This window comes from Thalassophryne amazonica, chromosome 15 (genome assembly GCF_902500255.1).
Source record: "Thalassophryne amazonica chromosome 15, fThaAma1.1, whole genome shotgun sequence".
NCBI classification, from domain to species: Eukaryota; Metazoa; Chordata; class Actinopteri; order Batrachoidiformes; family Batrachoididae; genus Thalassophryne; species Thalassophryne amazonica.
In genome coordinates, this window is record NC_047117.1 from 28,131,798 (window position 1) to 28,153,554 (window position 21,757).

Genomic DNA, 21,757 nt, shown 5'->3' on the forward strand with positions numbered 1-21,757 from the left:
CTTAAAAGAGGGTAAATCATCACGCAATGTTGCAAAAGATGTTGGTTGTTCACAGTCAGCTGTGTCTAAACTCTGGACCAAATACAAACAACATGGGAAGGTTGTTAAAGGCAAACATACTGGTAGACCAATGAAGACAAAGCGTCAAGACAGAAAACTTAAAGCAATATGTCTCAAAATCGAAAATGCACAACAAAACAAATGAGGAACGAATGGGAGGAAACTGAAGTCAACGTCTGTGACCGAACTGTAAGAAACCTTCCTAAAGGAAATGGGATTTACATACAGAAAGCTAAATGAAAGCCATCATTAACACCTAAAAGAAAAAAAAACAAGATTACAATGGGCTAAGGAAAAGCAACCGTGGACTGTGGATGACTGGATGAAAGTCATATTCAGTGATGAATCTCGAATTGCATTGGGCAAGGTGATGATGCTGGAACTTTTGTTTGGTGCCGTTCCAATGAGATTTATAAAGATGACTGCCTGAAGAGAACATGTAAATTTCCACAGTCATGATGATATGGGCTGCATGTCAGGTAAAGGCACTGGGGAGATGGCTGTCATTACATCATCAATAAATGCACAAGTTTACGTTGATATTTTGGACACTTTTCTTATCCCATCAATTGAAAGGATGTTTGGGGATGATGAAATCATTTTTCAAGATGATAATGCATCTTGCCATAGAGCAAAAACTGTGAAAACATTCCTTACAAAAAGACACATAGGGTCAATGTCATGGCCTGCAAATAGTCCGGATCTTAATCCAATTGAAAATCTTTGGTGGAGGTTGAAGAAAATGGTCCATGACAAGGCTCCAACCTGCAAAGCTGATCTGGCAACAGCAATCAGAGAAAGTTGGAGCCAGATTGATGAAGAGTACTGTTTGTCACTCATTAAGTCCATGCCTCAGAGACTGCAAGCTGTTATAAAAGCCAGAGGTGGTGCAACAAAATACTAGTGATGTGTTGGAGCGTTCTTTTGTTTTTCATGATTCCATAATTTTTTCCTCAGAATTGAGTGATTCCATATTTTTTTCCCTCTGCTTGGTCTGAAAAAATTACCGTTACTGCCACAATTGTTTTTCCTGATTTCTTATAGTGTTTCTTAAAGCCAGAAAGTTGCCATTTGAAATGACTTTAGTTTTGTGTCATGTTTGTGATCTGCTCTTTTTCTACAAAATTAAACAACTGAATGAACATCCTCCGAGGCCGGTGATTCCATAATTTTTGCCAGGGGTTGTACATTCACAAACAGTTTAAACGGAAGAACATCCAAAATACCAGAGGATGGCTTCACTTTATTCATGATGGTTGAGATGTCCTCTACAGTAACAGGCTGAAATGAGGCCCAGCATTGAGTGGGAGGTTCCCAGTGCTGGGGACCATGGCATGGAGGCAGGTTGTACTTTATAACTCTAACCTTATCAATAAAGAAATCCAGGAACTCCTCACAACTAGTTTTAGAGATAACAGGAGTGACGGCAGCAGGTGACACAAGAGAGCTGATTGTGTCAAAAAGCACTTTAGGATTTCTTTTATTGGAGGCAATCAGGCGATTAAAATAACTCGTCCTGGCCTCCTCTATCATCTTATTTAAGGAAGATATTAAGTCTCTTAAATGTAGCCTGTGAACCTCCAGTTTTGTTAACTTCCATAGGCGTTCAATCTGGCGACATGTTCTCCTTAGAGTCATAATCCCATCATTTATCCAAGGACAGAAACTTTCACGAGGAGCTTTATTAGCCTTAAGTGGTGCCACTTGATCCAAGATAGTGGCACAGTGGCTATTAAAGCTATTCATAAAACAATCAGTTTCAGTGAGATTACTAAAAAGTAAAGGGTTGAATTTATCACAGAAAAGCGTAGCTGTTGTCTCTGTGATAATTCTCCTTTCTGCCTTAGTAGAAACAGGTTGAGGCTCAGATGGCACCATCAAATCAAAGAAAACAACAATGATCACTCAGAAGAACATCCTCCACACATACATTGGTAATTTCCAGGCCCAGTGCAAAAACCAGAGCCAACGTGTGACCCTTGTTGTGAGTGGGACCTGACACATACTGTTTAAAATTAAAAGCCTCTGTCATAGTTATAAGCTCTCTTGCTGAAGTAGAAGAATCAACATCAATCTGGAAATTAAAATCACCCAAAATTAAGACCTTTTCCAATCTAATTATAGACGATAAAAAGTCAGGAAAAGCCTTAAGAAAAGTCCCAGCAGGGCCAGGAGGTCGATAGATGAAAATACTATAAAATTTATGTGAGGAACCAACTTCCATCATGAGCGCCTCAAAAGCGGGGGCGTGGCTCGTATTCGACAGTCTGCATGTGTACCGGTCCGGTACACAGCAGCCAGTCCTCCCCCCGCACGACAGGGGCGGGGCTTACCCACTGCTAAGCAACCCGCAGGACAGAGCTCATTTAAATGGATGCATTCATTTCCCCTCTGCCACGTTTCTGTGAGGAAAAGAAAGTCCAAGTTTTTCCTGACAAAAAGCTCATTAATGGAGGACGCTTTATTTGAAATAAAGCGCGCATTCAATAATCCAATCCGACTCAACAATGAGGCGGTAGTCGAGTCCGCTGAACACAGCGGGATAGGCTGCAGACATCTCCCACGGTCACATGAGGCACCACTGTACCGGCGAAACCCACGCTGCTCCCGAGATGTAAACACGGAAAACAGGGACGGACCCGGGACCCAAGCGACTCGTCCATCGGGGACCCAGTGATGTCCAGGCTGAGTCCTGCAACACAGAGGAGTGATAGGATGCATGAACAGGGCCGCACCACCAGCCGTATGGCCCTGCAAGAGTGGAACTGGACGAAGCCACCTGCAGCTTCGGTATCCACAAGTCGCACGCCACACTCCTCGTCTGATCCAAACCTGGACACCCGCTCTGCAGCCTCTTCTCCTCTTTTTCGGACTACCTGGACGTCGCCACAACATCAGGTATTCCCAGGAGGAGAGGGAACACACAAATGGAGGTGGGAAAGTTTGCTTGTAGCTATCCCAGTCATGAAAGAGGCATTCCATTGTCTCTTTAATTTTAAAAAGAGAGTCGCGATCATAAATCTGTATTGCACTCACGCAATCGCCATCCGTCAAAGCTGATATGACAGCACACACAATCAGGAAAATAACATAAAAACGACATGATAACAGGCAAGCAGCAGCCGGAACACACACAGGCGCCATCTTGTCTTGTCTTCACATAAGCCAGAAAGTACCAGCCCTGCTAGCATAAGACCAAATATGAATAAATCCTTGACATCCTCCACAGAGAATGGTGCAAAGCATACAACACGCCACAACCCCCAGGAGTCGAGAACATATCCCGCAGGATACGTTCCATCTGAGCAGGTAGGATCCCCTGGTCCTGACCTTCTTGTAGAAAAGATGGTGTCAATAGCGTTCAGAGACCAGCTGATCAATTCCATGGTTAATCCAATAGTAGTCCAATAGATCCAGTATCCAACATAATTTGAGGAATTCACAGTCTGGTGAAGTAGGGACTTGAAGGTTAAAGCAGAGAACAGAGATAAGGGAGAGTGGAGGAGATGTGACTGCCCTCGTCGGAGTCCCAAGCACAAAAGCATTGTGAAATTACAGCTCATTTTAATGAAGAGTACATATTTATCTGGGGGTGGGGGGACTCCATAGTGAATATAGTCTTTTTCTTCATCACCATCATGCAGACTAACTACAGGAGAAAGCACGTGCAACGTTTTGAGATTACCTGTGACACATCTTCCATTAACATCCATAAGATTTATTGACAATCACTTCCATATCTATAAAATGTTGGTCATGGGATCTGATTCCTCAAATTTCAACCCCCTCTGGAGTTGAAATCCTAAATTGTTTCCAGACAGCTGATCATATTGGCAATGTCATATTATGAATCCCTTATGTAAATGGTAAGGAATAAAATTATAGTGGTGCCAAAGAAAATTCTTTTTATGACTTAAATCTTAAAAAACCCAGTGGCACTATACCTTTAAGCTGCTGAATATGAAATATCTGTCCTGTTTTCAGAGGCCCAGAGTTAGGGGTGTTTATCTATCCATCCATTTTCTATACCTGCTTACTCCAATCAAGGGTCATGGGGGCGCAGGACCCTATCACATCAACCATAAGGCACGAGGTGGTGTTAGGGGTGTTTCTTTTATTCTAAACTATATTTCAAGTAAAGCTGAAGAAATTTTCTACTTTTTTTATTGTTATTATTAACTTTACCTTTTCCAATAGAAATCCAAATGATTTTCTAACCACCGGCCTGGCCTTCTGAAAATAAAAACCTGATTATCTAACGCTCTGCGTCCTGACTAATGGGCTTTGTAAAAATAAGGGAAAAACAACAAGTACTTGAAATAATTTTCCTTTGATTCTGTTACCATAATTTTCTTGTCCCGTTGTCGTTCAAAGCTGACTTTGCGCTCCATTAGCTTCTGTGCATTCTCTTTGACAAATGTCAGGTTGTTCAGCTCATCCATGATGCTGTTCTGCACTTCAGTCATGTTTGAGAGAGGAGCCTGGACAGGAAAACACAAAACAATTGGATTCCAATAGTAACAGCTTAGTGACTCATGATACTGCATAGTGGTGCCTTCACACTCTGCCTTGGCCTTAAGGCATCTTGGGCTTGATTTTGGATGTCTTGGGTTTGAAGGCCTTGAATGCCTTTGTAGGCCTTGGAAGCTTTAAGGGTTCAAAGCCTTGGCCATCAAGGCATATTGAGTTTTGTAATTTTTTAAAGTACATTATAAATTAGTTTGCTTACTTTGTGTGGTAACATTGTGGTAACATCAGATTCATGTCCAGCTCTACACGTAGATTAACACTAAAAACTTCTAAAGCATATTTAGACACAACTGCCAACATGACAAATTGAATTCTACGTATTTATAATCTGAGAAGAAGTTAGCAGGGGTGGTGGCCAAGTGGTTAATGCACTTGGTTTCAGTTCAGACGGTTCCGGGTTCAAATCCCACCCCTGCCACATTTCTCCATGTAATGTGGAGTTGCGTCAGGAAGGGCATCCGGTGTAAAACGTGTGCCAATTCAACATGCAGATCCACCTTGGATTTGCTGTGGCGACCCCAAGTGCAAACAAGGGAGCAGCCGAAGGGACTTGCTATAATCTGAGAAGAAGTTGATCACCAATCCTTTTTGTCAATATTTTATGTACAATTTTGGCATCTAACAACCTATAAAGCACTGAATACTACTTTTGTTAGAATCAGACTGGTGTTATTGCACAAAGAAGAGATTTCAAGGCCTCAAGGTGTCAAGGCCTTGGCCTAGGCCTTGCATATTTGGGTCAACTATAACCCTCCTTGACAGAGAGTTTGATCCTCACCGGTAGCTGGTGTATTGTTGGAAGTCGGTGCAGTATCGACTCCGTCAGCCCTCTGAGTAGAGAAATGATGTATACCACACAGTTTGTCAGAATAATGTAGGCGGCCATGTTGAATCTCTGTAACTCCTCCACTAATAAGGCATTGATAGCTTCATAGTCCCTCCTGGCAATCCCCTGGTCGTCTGTTGCCAGCGAAGGAGATGAAGAGTTGGCGGATGAAAAGGAGGATGAACGCTCCAGACGGCTGCAATAATCCAACAGTTTATCATAACGTTTCTGGATGAGCTTCTGTGGGGCCGTAAACATGCCTTGGAGGGAGTAGAGTGGGGTGAAGACCAAGTGCTCCATACTCTGCTTCTGGAAGAGGGAAAATCACTCATTCATACCAAGCATGTGTTTGAATTATTCTGCATTACATATGCTAATTTGCTAACCTGCCGTACGTGTAACTGTACAACTTGGACAATTTATTAATACAACGTGACCCCTTAAACGATAACTTTGAACAAATAACCTCAGAGATGTTGCGACTTTTTATGTGTACAGAACACCCAATATTTTGCTATTTCTTGGCATTTAACAACAGTTTAATAGTCGTGAGTTCTTCATTGAAACCGTCACTACTTTTTCTTTAAAGGTAAAGCACTTGTATTGAAACATTTCATTTGACTTTTGCTTTTGGAGCCACTGCGCATTATTGGTTTTGCACAATTCATGCTGTGCATCAGAGCTGGTGCACAAAGAGCCTCATTGAGTGCAATCCACAGTAATCCGGAAATCAGAGACAAGGAAGAAGAGGATTAATATCCTGGCCAAAGTGACAGGTGAGTCGGGTTTAGAGGAAAAAGAGAAGGTCAGGCAAAAACAGGTCATTCTGTTTCCATTATGGAGCACATGGACAGAATCCAGTTTGTACTTACAAAGTGCTTATACGGGTCATTTCCGTTTATCCAATGATCCTTTGTGTCATTTTTACATGGCTCCTTCACAATGTTCTCCATATTTTTGACACTCTGGACAGCTACAGACACAATCTCCTGCAGAAAAGACCTACTAAGTAAACAGGATCGTGTAAGACCTGAATATGGGCGGGAACGGTGACCTACCTGAGTGTGCTGCAGGTAAAAGTGGACATTCTTGACCAACTGCCTCACGGCTTTCTCCAGATTTCTAAACAGCTTCTCCTGCTTGTCAAACACTTCATCTCTCACCTACAAAAGAAAAGTTGTAATATTGAGATTTGTGTGTAAAATTGCAGATTATTTCCGCTTCCACAAAGGGTGCTTTTGTCCATGTAATTTAGTTTGATTCTTTGTTACCTGGAAAACCTGTAGACCGATTTTTCAGAAAATTTAGTGGAGATCTGAGATACGACCCAGGAGAGGACTCGGTAAATTGTGGTGTGGATCTACAGACATTCCTTTTGATGCAGACTTTTGATGGGTGTTTTTTTACCGTCACTAATTCTGGTATCCTCCCCCGCCACATGTTCTATCCCTTCTTCAACTTTAGTTTTGCTTTCTCATTCTGCTGTATATTTCACACTATATTTGGGATATAAACTCTTGAACAATGTTCTGAAATACAGGTGTGGCAATACTTCGAAATGTTGCATAACAGTGTTTCATATTACCATCACTCATTTGCCATATCGATGAATATTTTATCTAACTTAACCTTATTTAACCAGGTTGGTCCCATTGAGATCGAGACCTCTTTTGCAAGGGAGACCTGGACAATTATGAAGTTTCCAGTTCACCTAATCTGCATGTCTTGAGATGTGGGAGGAAGCCGGAGCACCCGGAGGAAACCCACTCAAATACAGGGAGAACATGCAAACTCCACACAGAATGGCCATAGGTGGGAATCAAACCCATGACCTTCTTGCTGTGAGGCATCAGTGCTAACTACTAATCCACCGTGCTGCCCTGAATAGTTTTGGGTATCCTCCCCAGCCACATGTTTCTATCCCTTCTTTAACTCAAGTTTTACTTTCTCATTCTGCTGTATATTTCATGCCACATGTGGGATATAGAATCTGAAACAATGTTCCAAATCATTGGTATTGCAATGCCTTGAAACACTGCAAAACACTATTTCATTTTGCCATTATTAATTTGCAATGCATATAAAAATGTTTGGTATTTTCCCCAGCCACACGTATTATGAGGTCTGTTAGAAAAGTATCGGACCTTTTTATTTTTTTCAAAAACCTGATGGATTTGAATCACGTGTGCTTGCATGAGCAAACCTTGAACCTTCGTGCGCATGCGTGAATTTTTTCACGCCTGTCGATTGTGTCATTTGCTTGTAAGCAGCCTTTGTGTGAGGATGGGTGGAGTCTCTTGTCGTTTTTTCTTTGCAAGGAAAATGGTGGAACGACTGGAGCAGCGCGACCGCATCAAATTTTGCCAGAAACTGGGCGACAGCCAGGTGGAAACCATTCGGATTATTCAGATGGCTTTTGGTGATGATCCTATGGGCATCACACAGATCAAGGAGCAGTACAACCGGTTTAAAGACGGCTGCACAACGGTGGAGAGCGTGCCGCACTCCGGGCGGCCATCAACATGCTGAAATGACCGGATCACTCCAAAGTGAACACTGTGGTGATGTGGGGCCATCATGTGACTATCCGAGAAATTGCGGAAGAGGTGGACATCAGCACTTTTTTGGCACATTCCACTGTGACAGAAGATTTGGCCATGAAAAGAGTTGCAGCGAAATTCATGCCGATGGCTTTGGCACGAAGCTAATGGTGCAGCAAAAGCGCCACCGTGTTGAAGCCTCACAGGACATGTTGTGACATGCCCACCTCTTCCACCATTCGGAAGATTTTGACGGCTTTCGGTGGCTTTTCAGTCGTGTGACTATCTGAGAAATTGTGGACGAGCTGGGCATGTCACAACATGTCCTGTGAGGCTTCAACACGGTGGTGCTTTTGCTGCACCATCAGCTTCGTGCCAAAGCCATCGGCATGAATTTCACTGCAAACTCTTTTCATATATTATATATTATAATATTTATAATATTTAATATACGAGGTCTATTAGAAAAGTATCCGACCTTATTATTTTTTTCAAAAACCATATGGATTTGAATCACGTGTGATTACATCAGACATGCTTGAACCCTCGTGGGCATGCGAGAGTTTTTTCACGCCTGTCGGTTACGTCATTCGCCTGTGGGCAGTCTTTGAGTGAGAAGTCGTCCACCCGCTCGTCGATTTTTTTCATTGTTTAGGAATGGCTCAGAGACTGTAAGGCAAAACTGTAAGGCACAACTGAGTGGACACCATTCAATAAATTCAGCTGGTTTTCGGTAAAAATTTTAACGGCTGATGAGAGATTTTGGTCTGGTAGTGTCGCTTTAAGGACGGTCCACGGCGCCTGACGGCGATCTGCGCTTCGAGGCGACAGCGTCTCGCCGTTTCAAGTTGAAAACTTCCACATTTCAGGCTCTGTTGACGCAGTAAGTCGTCAGAGAACAGAGAACTTTCAGAGAAGTCGGCATGAGGAGTTTATTCGGACATTCCATTGTTAACGGTCATTTTGTAATGAAAGAACGTGCGGGGCAGAGTCGCATGTCGGGCTGGACCCGACCGCGGGGGGGTCGCGGCAGGAAAAAACACCTCCGTTGGAAATCTTAACGGTCAAGTTGGAACATGCCCAAGCTGTTAAAACAATTTCTCAGTTACTCACTTGTTGAAAGCCATTAAAAGCCGCCTGAATTCTACAAATGGGTTTTCAACACGGAGGTGTTTTTCCTGTCGCGGCGCACACAGATTTGCCGAGTCGTCACGGAAACGACTCGCGAATTTGCGCGTACGTCTTTCATTAAAAAAATGTCCTTAAACAGTGGAATGTCCGCATAAATTCCTCATGCCGGCCTCTTCTGAATCTTCTCTGTTCTCTCACGATGTCCTGGGTGAATTATGCCTAAATTAGGATGTTTTCAGCTTGAAACAGGCCGACGACAGCGCCTGGAAGCGCTGCAGGACGTCCTGCTCCGTGGGAAGTCCTTACACCGACAGAAACACCCATAATCTCTATCAGCCGTTAAACTTTTCACAGAAAACCAGCTTAATTCTCGAATAGTGTCCACTCGGATATTCCTCACAGGTCCAGAAAAAATTTTGATAAAGCAACGCGCGCCGTCTCGAGCAGCGTGTGAAACAAAGGATTCAGCCGAGAGGGCGGGACCACATCTCACTCAAGGCCTGCCCACAGGGAAATGACGTCACCGACACGCGTGAAAAAACTCACGCATGCGCACGAGGGTTCAAGCATGATTGGTGTAATCACATGTCATTCAAATCCATATAGTTAAAAAAAAAATATAAAAGGGTCGGTTTATTATCTAAGAGACCTCGTATATTATATATTATATTATAAATTCTAAACTACCTAAGTCTGAACTGAGTCTTCTATTGAATATCAATTGCTGGTGATGTAAGTTTTCCTTTAGGGAAGTAGAATATTTCACAGTTGTAGCAGAGTTTATTTATTTATTTTAGGAATGCAAAGTAAATCCAGACAGATGTATTCATTAACAGATTAGTTTTGTAAGACAGGGAAAATTGTGTCACATCGGTACTGGTATCGACAGACACTGAAGTTTACAGTATCAATATTGTATCACACATTAAAAATGTGATATGTTGCCATCCCTCATGAATATACACGGTTAAAAATATAAAAATGGTTAACTGCTCATGTGGTCAACTAAGGACATGAAAACAGGCAATTTTGAGGAAACCTCAAAATCAAGGGCATTTCGTAATGTCATGCTGACACGCCTTTAATAGTAATAATAATAAATCTGGATACGCATATGCAAGACCTAATATATGGGCATTGGTTTATTGTTTGAATTTTCATCCATTTTATAGCCTTTTAGGAAGAAACTACATAAGATACACATTACCCGATTACATTTATAATTTCCACAGGAAATGATAAGCCCTAGTCATAAAGTGTCAAGGTTGTACTTTCCTTATGAGAAATTTCTTTGAGAGGGTGATGTGGTTCCCTCTGGGTGATTTTTCTAAAATGTTTTGGAGAGCATAGAGATGTGAAGGACTGCTGAGTGTTCCTTTTTGTTTATACCTGTGGTTCCACTCCAGTTAGGATTTTCAGATAACCAGCAAACCTGTCACTTTTCTTTCGGATGGAGTGGATGTTGAACTTGTTCAGTTTTCCCCTCAGTGTGCCTTCATCTTCTGACCGCTTATACTTCAGAACTGAAAATGAGCAGGAAAACAGAACCAAAATTTTAACTATAACACAATGCTAAAATACCCTCGGCCAAATGAGCATTGTGTTCTTTATAATTTGCAGTTGTTTAATTAATTATTAAGATATTGTCTTGCGTACAATTTGGACATGGTGAATAAAGCCCCTGTATCATTCAATCAATCCAAAACAATATTTATTATGTTTTAAGTTGTGCAAATCAAGGAATATTTGTAGATCACCCTCTGTGCATTTGCAGATATTAATGAGAAAAATTTAACACCATAAGAACTTAGCTTTGAGTTAGCAGATGTTAGCATGCACGCTAACATGTATTTATTGTAATCTGACTGATTGTTTAGGGTCCCCCACAAAGCAAAAATTTTCCCCAAACAAGCAATGTAGTAATCAAGTAATTCCAGTAATGTTCTCGTCTGGGTAATCAATCAACCACCACTTTTTGCGATTAGAAGCCATCACATGTAAAAGAAAAATAATGGCATCAGAGCCTTCTCCCGTTAGGGTGATGTTGCCTTCAGCGGAGGGAAAGGAAAATGTGTTACTCTGGGGACCTGTATATCTTATCTGATTGCGTTCAAATTTGGTCTGCACCTATAAAATCCCAAATGGAACAAAAACAACATGTGGCCCAAAGTCTCTCACAACTTTTAAGGATATGATTCCTTCTTTATGTTCTCCAATGCCATATACCAACACAGGGCAGAGTAGCTACCTAAACTCTGTGAGTGAGATAGATTATCTCATCAATAGTTTTATATCCTCATTGAGGACAACTTTGGATGCTGTAGCTCCTCTGAAAAAGAGAGCCTTAAATCAGAAGTGCCTGACTCTGTGGTATAACTCACAAACTCGCAGCTTAAAGCAGATAACCCATAAGCTGGAGAGGAAATGGCGTCTCACTAATTTAGAAGATCTTCACTTAGCCTGGAAAAAGAGTCTGTTGCTCTATAAAAAGCCCTCCGTAAAGCTAGGACATCTTACTACTCATCACTAATTGAAGAAAATAAGAACAACCTCAGGTTTCTTTTCAGCACTGTAGCCAGGCTGACAAAGAGTCAGAGCTCTATTGAGCCGAGTATTCCTTTAACTAGTAATGACTTCATGACTTTCTTTGCTAATAAAATTTTAACTATTAGAGAAAAAATTGCTCATAACCATCCCAAAGACATATCGTTCTCTTTGGCTGCTTTCAGTGATGCCGGTATTTGGTTAGACTCTTTCTCTCAGATTGTTCTGAGTTATTTTCATTAGTTACTTCCTCCAAACCATCAACATGTCTATTAGACCCCATTCCTACCAGGCTGCTCAAGGAAGCCCTACCATTAATTAATGCTTCGATCTTAAATATGATCAATCTGTCTTTATTAGTTGGCTATGTACCACAGGCTTTTAAGGTGGCAGTAATTAAACCATTACTTAAAAAGCCATCACTTGACCCAGCTATCTTAGCTAATTATAGGCCAATCTCCAACCTTCCTTTTCTCTCAACAATTCTTGAAAGGGTAGTTGTAAAACAGCTAACTGATCATCTGCAGAGGAATGGTCTATTTGAAGAGTTTCAGTCAGGTTTCAGAATTCATCATAGTACAGAAACAGCATTAGTGAAGGTTACAAATGATCTTCTTATGGCCTCAGACAGTGGACTCATCTCTGTGCTTGTTCTGTTAGACCTCAGTGCTGCTTTTGATACTGTTGACCATAAAATTTTATTACAGAGATTAGAGCATGCCATAGGTATTAAAGGCACTGCGCTGTGGTGGTTTGAATCATATTTATCTAATAGATTACAATTTGTTCATGTAAATGTGGAATCTTCTTCACAGACTAAGGTTAATTATGGAGTTCCACAAGGTTCTGTGCTAGGACCAATTTTATTCACTTTATACATGCTTCCCTTAGGCAGTATTATTAGACAGCATTGCTTAAATTTTCATTGTTACGCAGATGATACCCAGCTTTATCTATCCATGAAGCCAGAGGACACACACCAATTAGCTAAACTGCAGGATTGTCTTACAGACATAAAGACATGGATGACCTCTAATTTCCTGCTTTTAAACTCAGATAAAACTGAAGTTATTGTACTTAGCCCCACAAATCTTAGAAACATGGTGTCTAACCAGATCCTTACTCTGGATGGCATTACCCTGACCTCTAGTAATACTGTGAGAAATCTTGGAGTCATTTTTGATCAGGATATGTCATTCAATGCACATATTAAACAAATATGTAGGACTGCTTTTTTGCATTTGCGCAATATCTCTAAAATTAGAAAGGTCTTGTCTCAGAGTGATGCTGAAAAACTAATTCATGCATTTATTTCATCTAGGCTGGACTATTGTAATTCATTATTATCAGGTTGTCCTAAAGGTTCCCTGAAAAGCCTTCAGTTAATTCAAAATGCTGCAGCTAGAGTACTGACGGGGACTAGAAGGAGAGAGCATATCTCACCCATATTGGCCTCTCTTCATTGGCTTCCTGTTAATTCTAGAATAGAATTTAAACTTCTTATTCTTACTTATAAGGTTTTGAATAATCAGGTCCCATCTTATCTTAGGGACCTCATAGTACCATATCACCCCAATAGAGCGCTTCGCTCTCAGACTGCAGGCTTACTTGTAGTTCCAAGGGTTTTTAAGAGTAGAACGGGAGGCAGAGCCTTCAGCTTTCAGGCTCCTCTCCTCTGGAACCAGCTCCCAATTCAGATCAGGGAGACAGACACCCTCTCTACTTTTAAGATTAGGCTTAAAACTTTCCTTTTTGCTAAAGCTTATAGTTAGGGCTGGATCAGGTGACCCTGAACCATCCCTTAGTTATGCTGCTATAGACTTAGACTGCTGAGGGGTTCCATGATGCACTGAGTGTTTCTTTCTCTTTTTGCTCTGTATGAACCACTCTGCATTTAATCATTAGTGATTGATCTCTGCTCCCCTCCACGGCATGTCTTTTTCCTGGTTCTTTCTCTCAGCCCCAACCAGTCCCAGCAGAAGACTGCCCCTCCCTGAGCCTGGTTCTGCTGGAGGTTTCTTCCTGTTAAAAGGGAGTTTTTCCTTCCCACTGTCGCCAAGTGCTTGCTGACAGGGGGTCGTTTTGACTGTTGGGGTTTTTCCGTAATTATTGTATGGCTTTGCCTTACAATATAAAGCGCCTTGGGGCAACTGTTTGTTGTGATTTGGCGCTATATAAATAAAACTGATTTGATTTGATTTTTTCACTATATAACATGAACAGCCCTAATATGCAGGTCTTGGCTACCAACATGTGTAAAGCAGGGAACACAATGTAATTGCAAGTGGCTGACATTTACATATAACAGGTTTAGTCTCGAGCAGTTGCGACAACACCTTGCGTGTGTGCGCGTGTGCGCTACAGCTTATAGCAACTGAGCGCTGGGTGCTAATATTATTTACACTTGTTCGTTACATATCATAGGGCAATTTGTAGTAGGTATACAGAAATTCTGGGGCTTTCTTAGTGGTTATATGGCATATACCTGAGTATCACGTATACACCACTCATATTTACACACAAACGAAACAAAGTTTTGCAGCTAGCTACCAGCATGTGATGTCACCATGCTAACGTCCGCAAAATGTCTTGCAAGTAAGTTCAGAGGTGTTATTAGGTTCCAAAATAGCATTTTCAGTTTTAGAAGTGTTTATTTCTCCCTAGCTTTTACATAACATATGAGAAACATGTATATAAACACACAAAATAGAGCGATTTTGGAGATACCAGCCACTGATGTCATGATGCAGCTCTACTCTGATTGGCTCTCATGCCTGCCACTCAAAAACAAAACTGAACAGATTGAAACAGAATGTGACGTTTTAGCCTCGTAATATACCTCTTAAAATAGGTCAAGGTTAGCCATCTTTGAGCTTGTCCAAGGTCTGTGTCCCAAGAATGGTCCCTGTGAATTTGAAGACTCTGGCAGTAATAGTACTGGAATTATGCTGAGCACAGACGAAGGCCATATTTAAGGGCCTCAAGTAAAAATATAAAGAAAAAATGAATATATATCAAGAAATGGTTTAGTGCAGGGATCATTTCAAAAATGAATCTTCAAGGTATTTCATTGAGCTAGAACATGTTCCAGTTGTTGCAGGTGCACCCAGAAGTAGTGCATGTGGGGGTATTTATTCTGCCCTTGCAATCTCTCACCTATATCTTTGCGTCTTTTGAACTCATTAATGTTGACATTGATGATCTTGGTAGCAGTGAAGGCCTCCTGCAGTGGTTTGTAATCAGGGTGGTCATTAGGAGTTGCCTGCCACAGCTCCCCGAGCAGTAACGGGTACTTCATGATCCTCTGAACTGGTTTGATGAGCAGTGATCCCATATCCAGCAGGTTGGCTTTCCCTCTGTGCCAATGAGTCATGTAATTAAGGCTATCGTTTTGTGAAACTACAGTATTTTGCAGGACATTTCCAGCACATTTTGAATGTCCAGTGTACTTACTCTTGATCGTAGATTTCCCTGTAAAAAGCAACAGGGGGAAAAATAAACAAGTGACAAGATACAGTAACAATTACATATCAAGGATGATATAGATACTACAAAACATGAGGAAAGTGCTTTGACTTACTTCAGTGCTAATACACATGTAGTGAAATGTTGCTTTATTTCTTCTTCTTTCTCGTAGGATTTCAGGGACATGTTGGCGTCATCATGATGATAGCAGTAAATCTTGTAGACATCTTCCAAAGCTGATTTGGCCTGAATGAATACATCGCCTTTAAAGAAAAATGGAACATTTAGGAGGTTATTCTGCTTGTGTACCATCATGAACTGTTTATTCTGGACAAACTGTCTGTGATGTCACACATAGGTTTACGTATTTGAATCTCTAATGGGCGGCTCCAAATATCGCCATCTTAGCAGTGCCTAACCCCGCCTACCTTCCAGCCATCCCATAGATGTGGTGGAATGTGAGCAAAACAGGCAGGCCATGGGCAGACTGGAGCCACCTATCTCCAAGTCGTCAAGCTCGCTAAGGCTAGACTAACCTTGTTGTGGGTGTTTGTTTAACACATATTTTTGCAGACTAGGTGGTTCCTTTAACTGGTGGTTTGAGTGCTTACGAGCGGCATATTGCCTCATTACTTGTGCTAACTCACCAAGCTATCAATACCTTGCGAACATACAAATTAAATAATACTAAAATTTCACTGACCGGAAATACTGTAGCACAGACTTCTTTCATGGTCTGTGCAATAGGGCAGCAGAGCTCGTTTGAACCCTGCATGATTTTGCAGGATTTGACCACTTATGGGGGATAGCCACCCCCGTTGCGCAATATATACACAACATAACTTCACACGGTAAAATGGTGTACTATTTCTTTTCAGCTGCAGTAACCGAAGCAGTCGCGGAAAAGTGCAGTTTTTCTCAGTTCCCAGTGGAGAAGGGAAGGTGAGGCAAATGGGAGACGTCTTGTCCGTAAGTGTTAGCGTACACAGCTAACCAAAGTAGCTACGTTCTCTTGCCCACCCAACCACCTCGACAAGTTGAGCTCCAGATCATAAAAAAACTGCAACACATGTCGACTTTTCACCATATTTTCACTTCTTCTTTGTATTTTCACTTTGTTTGTGAGTAATTTTCCAAAAAACTCAGAGAAAGTGCTGTGTTTTCGTCCCCGGAAGTAGAGAAATTACATAATATGCGTCAGATTTTACCCGTTTAGCGCCCGCCCTTAAATGAGACTTTGCTGCCCAATTAAGCATACAGCAATACATATTATCTCAGTTATTTGAATTAAAATACTCAGAAAGGACAAACGATCAGATTCACCGCGGCTAACGCTTCTGCTAGCAGGTGACCATTTGGACCATACAAAATATGATAGCTGTCACTCATAGCAGCCACATCCTCAATTTTTCAAAATTTTATGTTTTAAAATGGCTTAAATTGATGCTAAATAACCATGGAAAATATGTCGCTTTTGTGGCATATTTTAAAGTCAGAAGTTTTGAACTCTTATTCGGACATTTTCACAACATGGTCAGGTGGATTATTGTTGCTTGGAAACTCAGGCGGAAATTCAACAATAAAGCTGGAATATCTTACTGTAAGCATCCACAGTGTTTTCCAAGTTGATCAAGTCAACCCTACTTTTTGAAATTCTGAAGGTCCTAACTTTGTTCTAATGAATTTACCGTAATCTTGTACACAGCACTAGCTATAGTGCAGTGCTAGCTATTTTTTTGGGGGGGGGGGGGGGGCTGTTTAGACTATAACTATTTAAATTGTGCTTTTGTGCTGCAAAGATGACATTTTAACATGGGTGTCTATGTGGCGTGACTCATTTTGGAGCCGGCCTCAAGTGGCCATTCAAGGAACTACAGGTTTTAGTGCTTCCATCTTGGTTTCATTTTTCAGTACCAGGAGTAGAAGCTTGGTACTCATCAGAGAGGCTAAAGTCAACAAATGGTAAAATTAAGTGGAGAAGAGTGAAAAAGGCAATAACCTATGATAACTGCTTCTGGATCAGGGTCAGCCATGGCCCCGCGCAGCCTGTGAAGGAGCGCTGCAGAAACCTCGCACACCGTCTCCATGTTGGTGAACAGCCGGTCCACATCCACCACCTAACACAAAGAAAATAAATGTGTGCAATAATGAAGGCTTTGTCAATTACACTTTTTTTTTCAAACAGTCATGTTATTACTAAATGTGGATTTACTGACATACTAAAAACACGAAATGTTCCACTTTTTCTATTATACAGTAGTGTTCAGAATAATAGTAGTCTATGTGACTAAAAAGATTAATCCAGGTTTTGAGTATATTTCTTATTGTTACATGGGAAACAAGGTACCAGTAGATTCAGTAGATACTCACAAATCCAACAAGACCAAGCATTCATGATATGCACACTCTTAAGACTATGAAATTGGGCTATTAGTAAAAAAAAAAGTAGAAAAGGGGGTGTTCACAATAATAGTAGTGTGGCATTCAGTCAGTGAGTTGGTCAGTTCTGTGGAACAAACAGGTGTCAATCAGGTGTCCCCTATTTAAGGATGAAGCCAGCACCTGTTGAACATGTTTTTCTCTTTGAAAGCCTGAGGAAAATGGGACGTTCAAGACATTGTTCAGAAGAACAGTGTAGTTTGATTAAAACGTTGACTGGAGAGGGGGGAACTTCTACGCAGGTGCAAAAAATTATAGGCTGTTCATCTACAATGATCTCCAGTGCTTTAAAATGGACAAAAAAAACAGAGACGCATGGAAGAAAATGGAAAACAACCATCAAATGGATAGAAGAATAACCAGAATGGCAAAGGCTCACCCATTGATCGGCTCCAGGATGATCAAACACAGTCTGGAGTTACCTGTAAGTGCTGTGACAGAAGACACCTGTGTGAAGTTAATTTATTTGCAAGAATCCCTCACAAAGTCCCTCTGTTAAATAAAAGACATGTGCAGAAGAGGTTACAATTTGCCAAAGAACACATCAACTGGCCTAAAGAGAAATGGAGGAATATTTTGTGGACTGATGAGGGTAAAATTGTTCTTTTTGGGTCCAAGGGCCGCAGACAGTTTGTGAGAAGACCCCCAAACTCTGAATTCAAGACACAGTTCACAGTGAAGACAGTGAAGCACGGTGGTGCAAGCGTCATGATATGGGCATGTTTCTCCTACTATGGTGTTGGGCCTATATATCGCATACCAGGTATCATGGATCAGTTTGGATATGTCAAAATACTTGAAGAGGTCATGTTGCCTTATGCTGAAGAGGACATGCCCTTGAAATAGATGTTTCAACAAGACAATGACCCCAAGCACAGTAATAAACGAGCAAAATCTTGGTTCTAAACCAACAAAATTAATGCCTCGCAGATGTGAAGAAATCATGAAAAACTGTGGTTATACAACTAAATACTAGTTTAGTGATTCACAGGATTGCTAAAAAAGCAGTTTGAACATAATAGTTTGAGTTTGTTAGCGTCAACAGCAGATGCTACTATTATTGTGAACACCCCCTTTTCTATTTTTTTTTTTTTTTTTTTTTTTACTAATAGCCCAATTTCATAGCCTTAAGAGTGTGCATATCATGAATGCTTGGTCTTGTTTGATTTGTGAGAATCTACTGAATCTACTGGTACCTTGTTTCCCATGTAACAATAAGAAATACTCAAAACCTGGATTAATCTTTTTAGTCACATAGCATGACTATTATTCTGAACACTACTGTAATTATCACTATTATTGTTATAATCATTTATTTTTCAGTTGGAATATGAACCTCTGGGTACTGCAAAAATATTTGACTTTATAATTTTGATTTAACTGTAATTTACCTTTTGTTGTTGTTGTCAATCTGAAATTTGCCAGGGTTTGGTTCTTAAAATGGTTTGGTTCTACATGTTCACCTCAGAACATGTACATTTTAATTTTTCTAACTGCTGAGAATCCCATCATAATATTTTGTCTTAAATCCTGACTTAAGAGGGCCTCAACACTTCACATTATTCCGTCTCAGGTGTTTTGTTCTCACGCTACTTTAATTAGTGAATTGGGTCATATAATTTCAAGATCTCATTAGTCTCTTCAGATGTCATTTTAGTCTGTTTGAAGTTTGATTTCAACTTCCATTTTTGCTTTTCGGTTAGCGTTTTGACTAAATTTGTCCAAATATGGTTTAACTATGTGAGCATTATCACCCACTTACAGCATCATTTGATCTCACTTCAACTTGATTGGTCAACTGCCCCCCTGTTCCTACAAACCCACTTGGGTGAATCTGAGACCACTGCTTGAATCCACTTAAACTGATTCCTGTTGCTGTCATTGTTCACAGTGACAGTACAACAGATTTGACTGTGGATCCTGAAGCTACCTGCAGGTTTCGTAGAGGCTGGACCACCTCTCTGATGCACAGCTCCAGGTCTGTGAGGTAATCTTCTTCAGTCTTCACAAGTTCCTGAATGACCTTTGCCCTGCGACTCATCTTCCTAGAACGAAACCTCTTCCGGTTCCAGTGCTGGGGAGGAGGGCGCTGACAGCTCGAGTGGGGTCATTTTCTCTGCAGAAAAAGGTAGACTTCTTTGAAATTTTCTTCTGAAGATGGACTGTATTATGCAAAATCAAGATTTTAAACCTGATTTTTCTATACATCAGTGTCTGTTTTTCACACTGTTACACCTAGTCAAGTTTGGCGTTGCAATTAACTCCACTGATTTTGCCAAGCGGCTCTGGCTTGGCTACATTTCGCACCAAGGCCTCTCAATAGGCACACCGTCTTGGAAAAAGTCAGAAAGTCTTTTTTTCCACCAGAGCCCAGGTAGTCCTAGCCACTTCAGCCCTGCCTCTGCTCAGCTTAGAACGGTGCAGAACAAGTGCAGTACAACTCAGTGTAGCTCTGGGTCATCTCAACTTGTAATAATACAGGATAAATATTTCTGTCCTTCTCAAGAAAATTGGACATGGAGGTGTGCTGAGCTTGAACCGGGCTGCCTCTAACTGAATGTGAATCGCCGAGGCAACTGGGAGTCCAAAACTAGCACGGGTTCACCTGACCTTTCCCAGTGTGTAAGGCAGCGCCGAGTCACCGGACAGTGGAAATGAGTTTGCAGGGGCTCGGTGCTGACTTGTCCAAGTGTAAGAGATGCTTGAGTGACCCTTATTAAAGTCTTTCATAGTGTTCTTATCCAATCCTCCATTTCAAAACCCACTTGCTCCAGTTAAGGGCCATGGTAGGGCTGGAGCCTGTCACAATGGTGACTGAGCGAGAGGTTGGGCATGCCTATTCACACTCACAGTCAGTTCAGAGTCACCTATTCACCCAACGTCCATGTCTTATGGAGCTGGAGTGGGAACCTACACAATCCCAGGGAGAACATACAAACTCCAACCAGAAAGGACCAGGTGGGATGTGAACCTGGCACCTTCTTACCATGAGTCAGCAGTGCTAACCACTAAGCCACCCTGCTGCATAGTGTACTCATCCCTAAATAAATCCAAATAAAATGGATGGTGGTGTCATCACACTAAAATGTTCCTGAAAATCTGCAATTTAAAGAAAATAGAATCATTTTTTTTTTCCTTCCTTCTTTTTTTCACCCTGCATGTAGGCAAAGCAACTAATAGCAGAGCACATAACTAACAATTGTTCATTTCGGGAAACAAGCACCAAAACTGGCACACATAATCCTTAGACATTACTCATTTAAAAAACTGATTGGCCACTTGGATTTTCAAAAGGCAGCCAGGTAGGGGTCAAATGAATAATTACACATGGTCAAAATTTAAAAATGCTCCAATCATATTGAACACTACACCACATTATTTGTCTGATCACAAATATTTCCTAAAGGTATAGTTTGGACTATTTATGACTGAATGTTATGGAGTTATGGGGTAAAAACAGAATGGTGACAAAAGATCAATTTCAGTTTGTCCAGGGTCAAAAGTTAAAGTTGCTCAACTTTTTAGTTAAAAGTGATGCAAATTATTGGTTGAGTTACAAGGGTTTTATAAAGGAATAGTTTGCACCATCTGTCATGCTTAGTTATCATGTACATTACATATATACTATGTTACATATAACATACGAGGGCTGTCAATAAAGTAACGGTCCTTTTTTATTTTTTTCAAAAACTATATGGATTTCATTCATATGTTTTTACGTCAGACATGCTTGACCCTCGTGGCGCATGCGTGAGTTTTTCCACGCCTGTCGGTGACGTCATTCGCCTGTGAGCACTCCTTGTGGGAGGAGTCGTCCAGCCCCTCGTCGGAAGTCCTTTGTCTGAGAAGTTGCTGAGAGACTGGCGCGTTGTTTGATCAAAATTTTTTCTAAACCTGTGAGACACATCGAAGTGGACACGGTTCGAAAAATTAAGCTGTTTTCAGTGAAAATTTTTAATGGCTGATGAGAGATTTTGAGGTGATTCTGTTGCTTTAAGGGACTTCCCACGGTGGCGAGACGTCGCGCCGCTCTCAGCCGCCGTCGTCAGCCTGTTCAAGCTGAAAACCTCCACATTTCAGGCTCTATTGATCAGGACGTCGTGAGAGAACAGAGAAGTTTCAGAAGAAGTCGGTTTCAGCATTTTATCCGGATATTCCACTGTTAAAGGAGATTTTTTTAATGAAAGACGTGCGGACGGATCGCGCGTCACGCGACGCTCCG

At 41.2% G+C, this 21,757-nt stretch overlaps 1 protein-coding gene across 2 annotated transcripts in view; it reads right to left on the reverse strand.

The window, feature by feature from the left end:
* Nucleotides 1-21,757, reverse strand: part of arhgef38 (Rho guanine nucleotide exchange factor (GEF) 38) — a 76,350-nt gene that overhangs the window by 12,733 nt on the left and 41,860 nt on the right. Inside the window, exons 1-10 of one of the 2 annotated variants that reach the window (XM_034188415.1) lie at nt 19,466-19,582; nt 17,096-17,213; nt 15,212-15,359; nt 15,085-15,102; nt 14,788-14,987; nt 10,477-10,610; nt 6,475-6,579; nt 6,289-6,405; nt 5,369-5,725; nt 4,404-4,541 (exon numbers count right to left, since the gene is read on the reverse strand). In XM_034188415.1, coding sequence (XP_034044306.1) covers nt 4,404-4,541; nt 5,369-5,725; nt 6,289-6,405; nt 6,475-6,579; nt 10,477-10,610; nt 14,788-14,987; nt 15,085-15,102; nt 15,212-15,359; nt 17,096-17,213; nt 19,466-19,576 — 1,446 coding nt within the window. In that variant the 5' untranslated portion in view covers nt 19,577-19,582. Of the gene's footprint in view, nt 1-4,403; nt 4,542-5,368; nt 5,726-6,288; nt 6,406-6,474; nt 6,580-10,476; nt 10,611-14,787; nt 14,988-15,084; nt 15,103-15,211; nt 15,360-17,095; nt 17,214-19,465; nt 19,583-21,757 lie in introns of those variants that run through there. The other variant, XM_034188416.1, reaches the window with a different exon arrangement.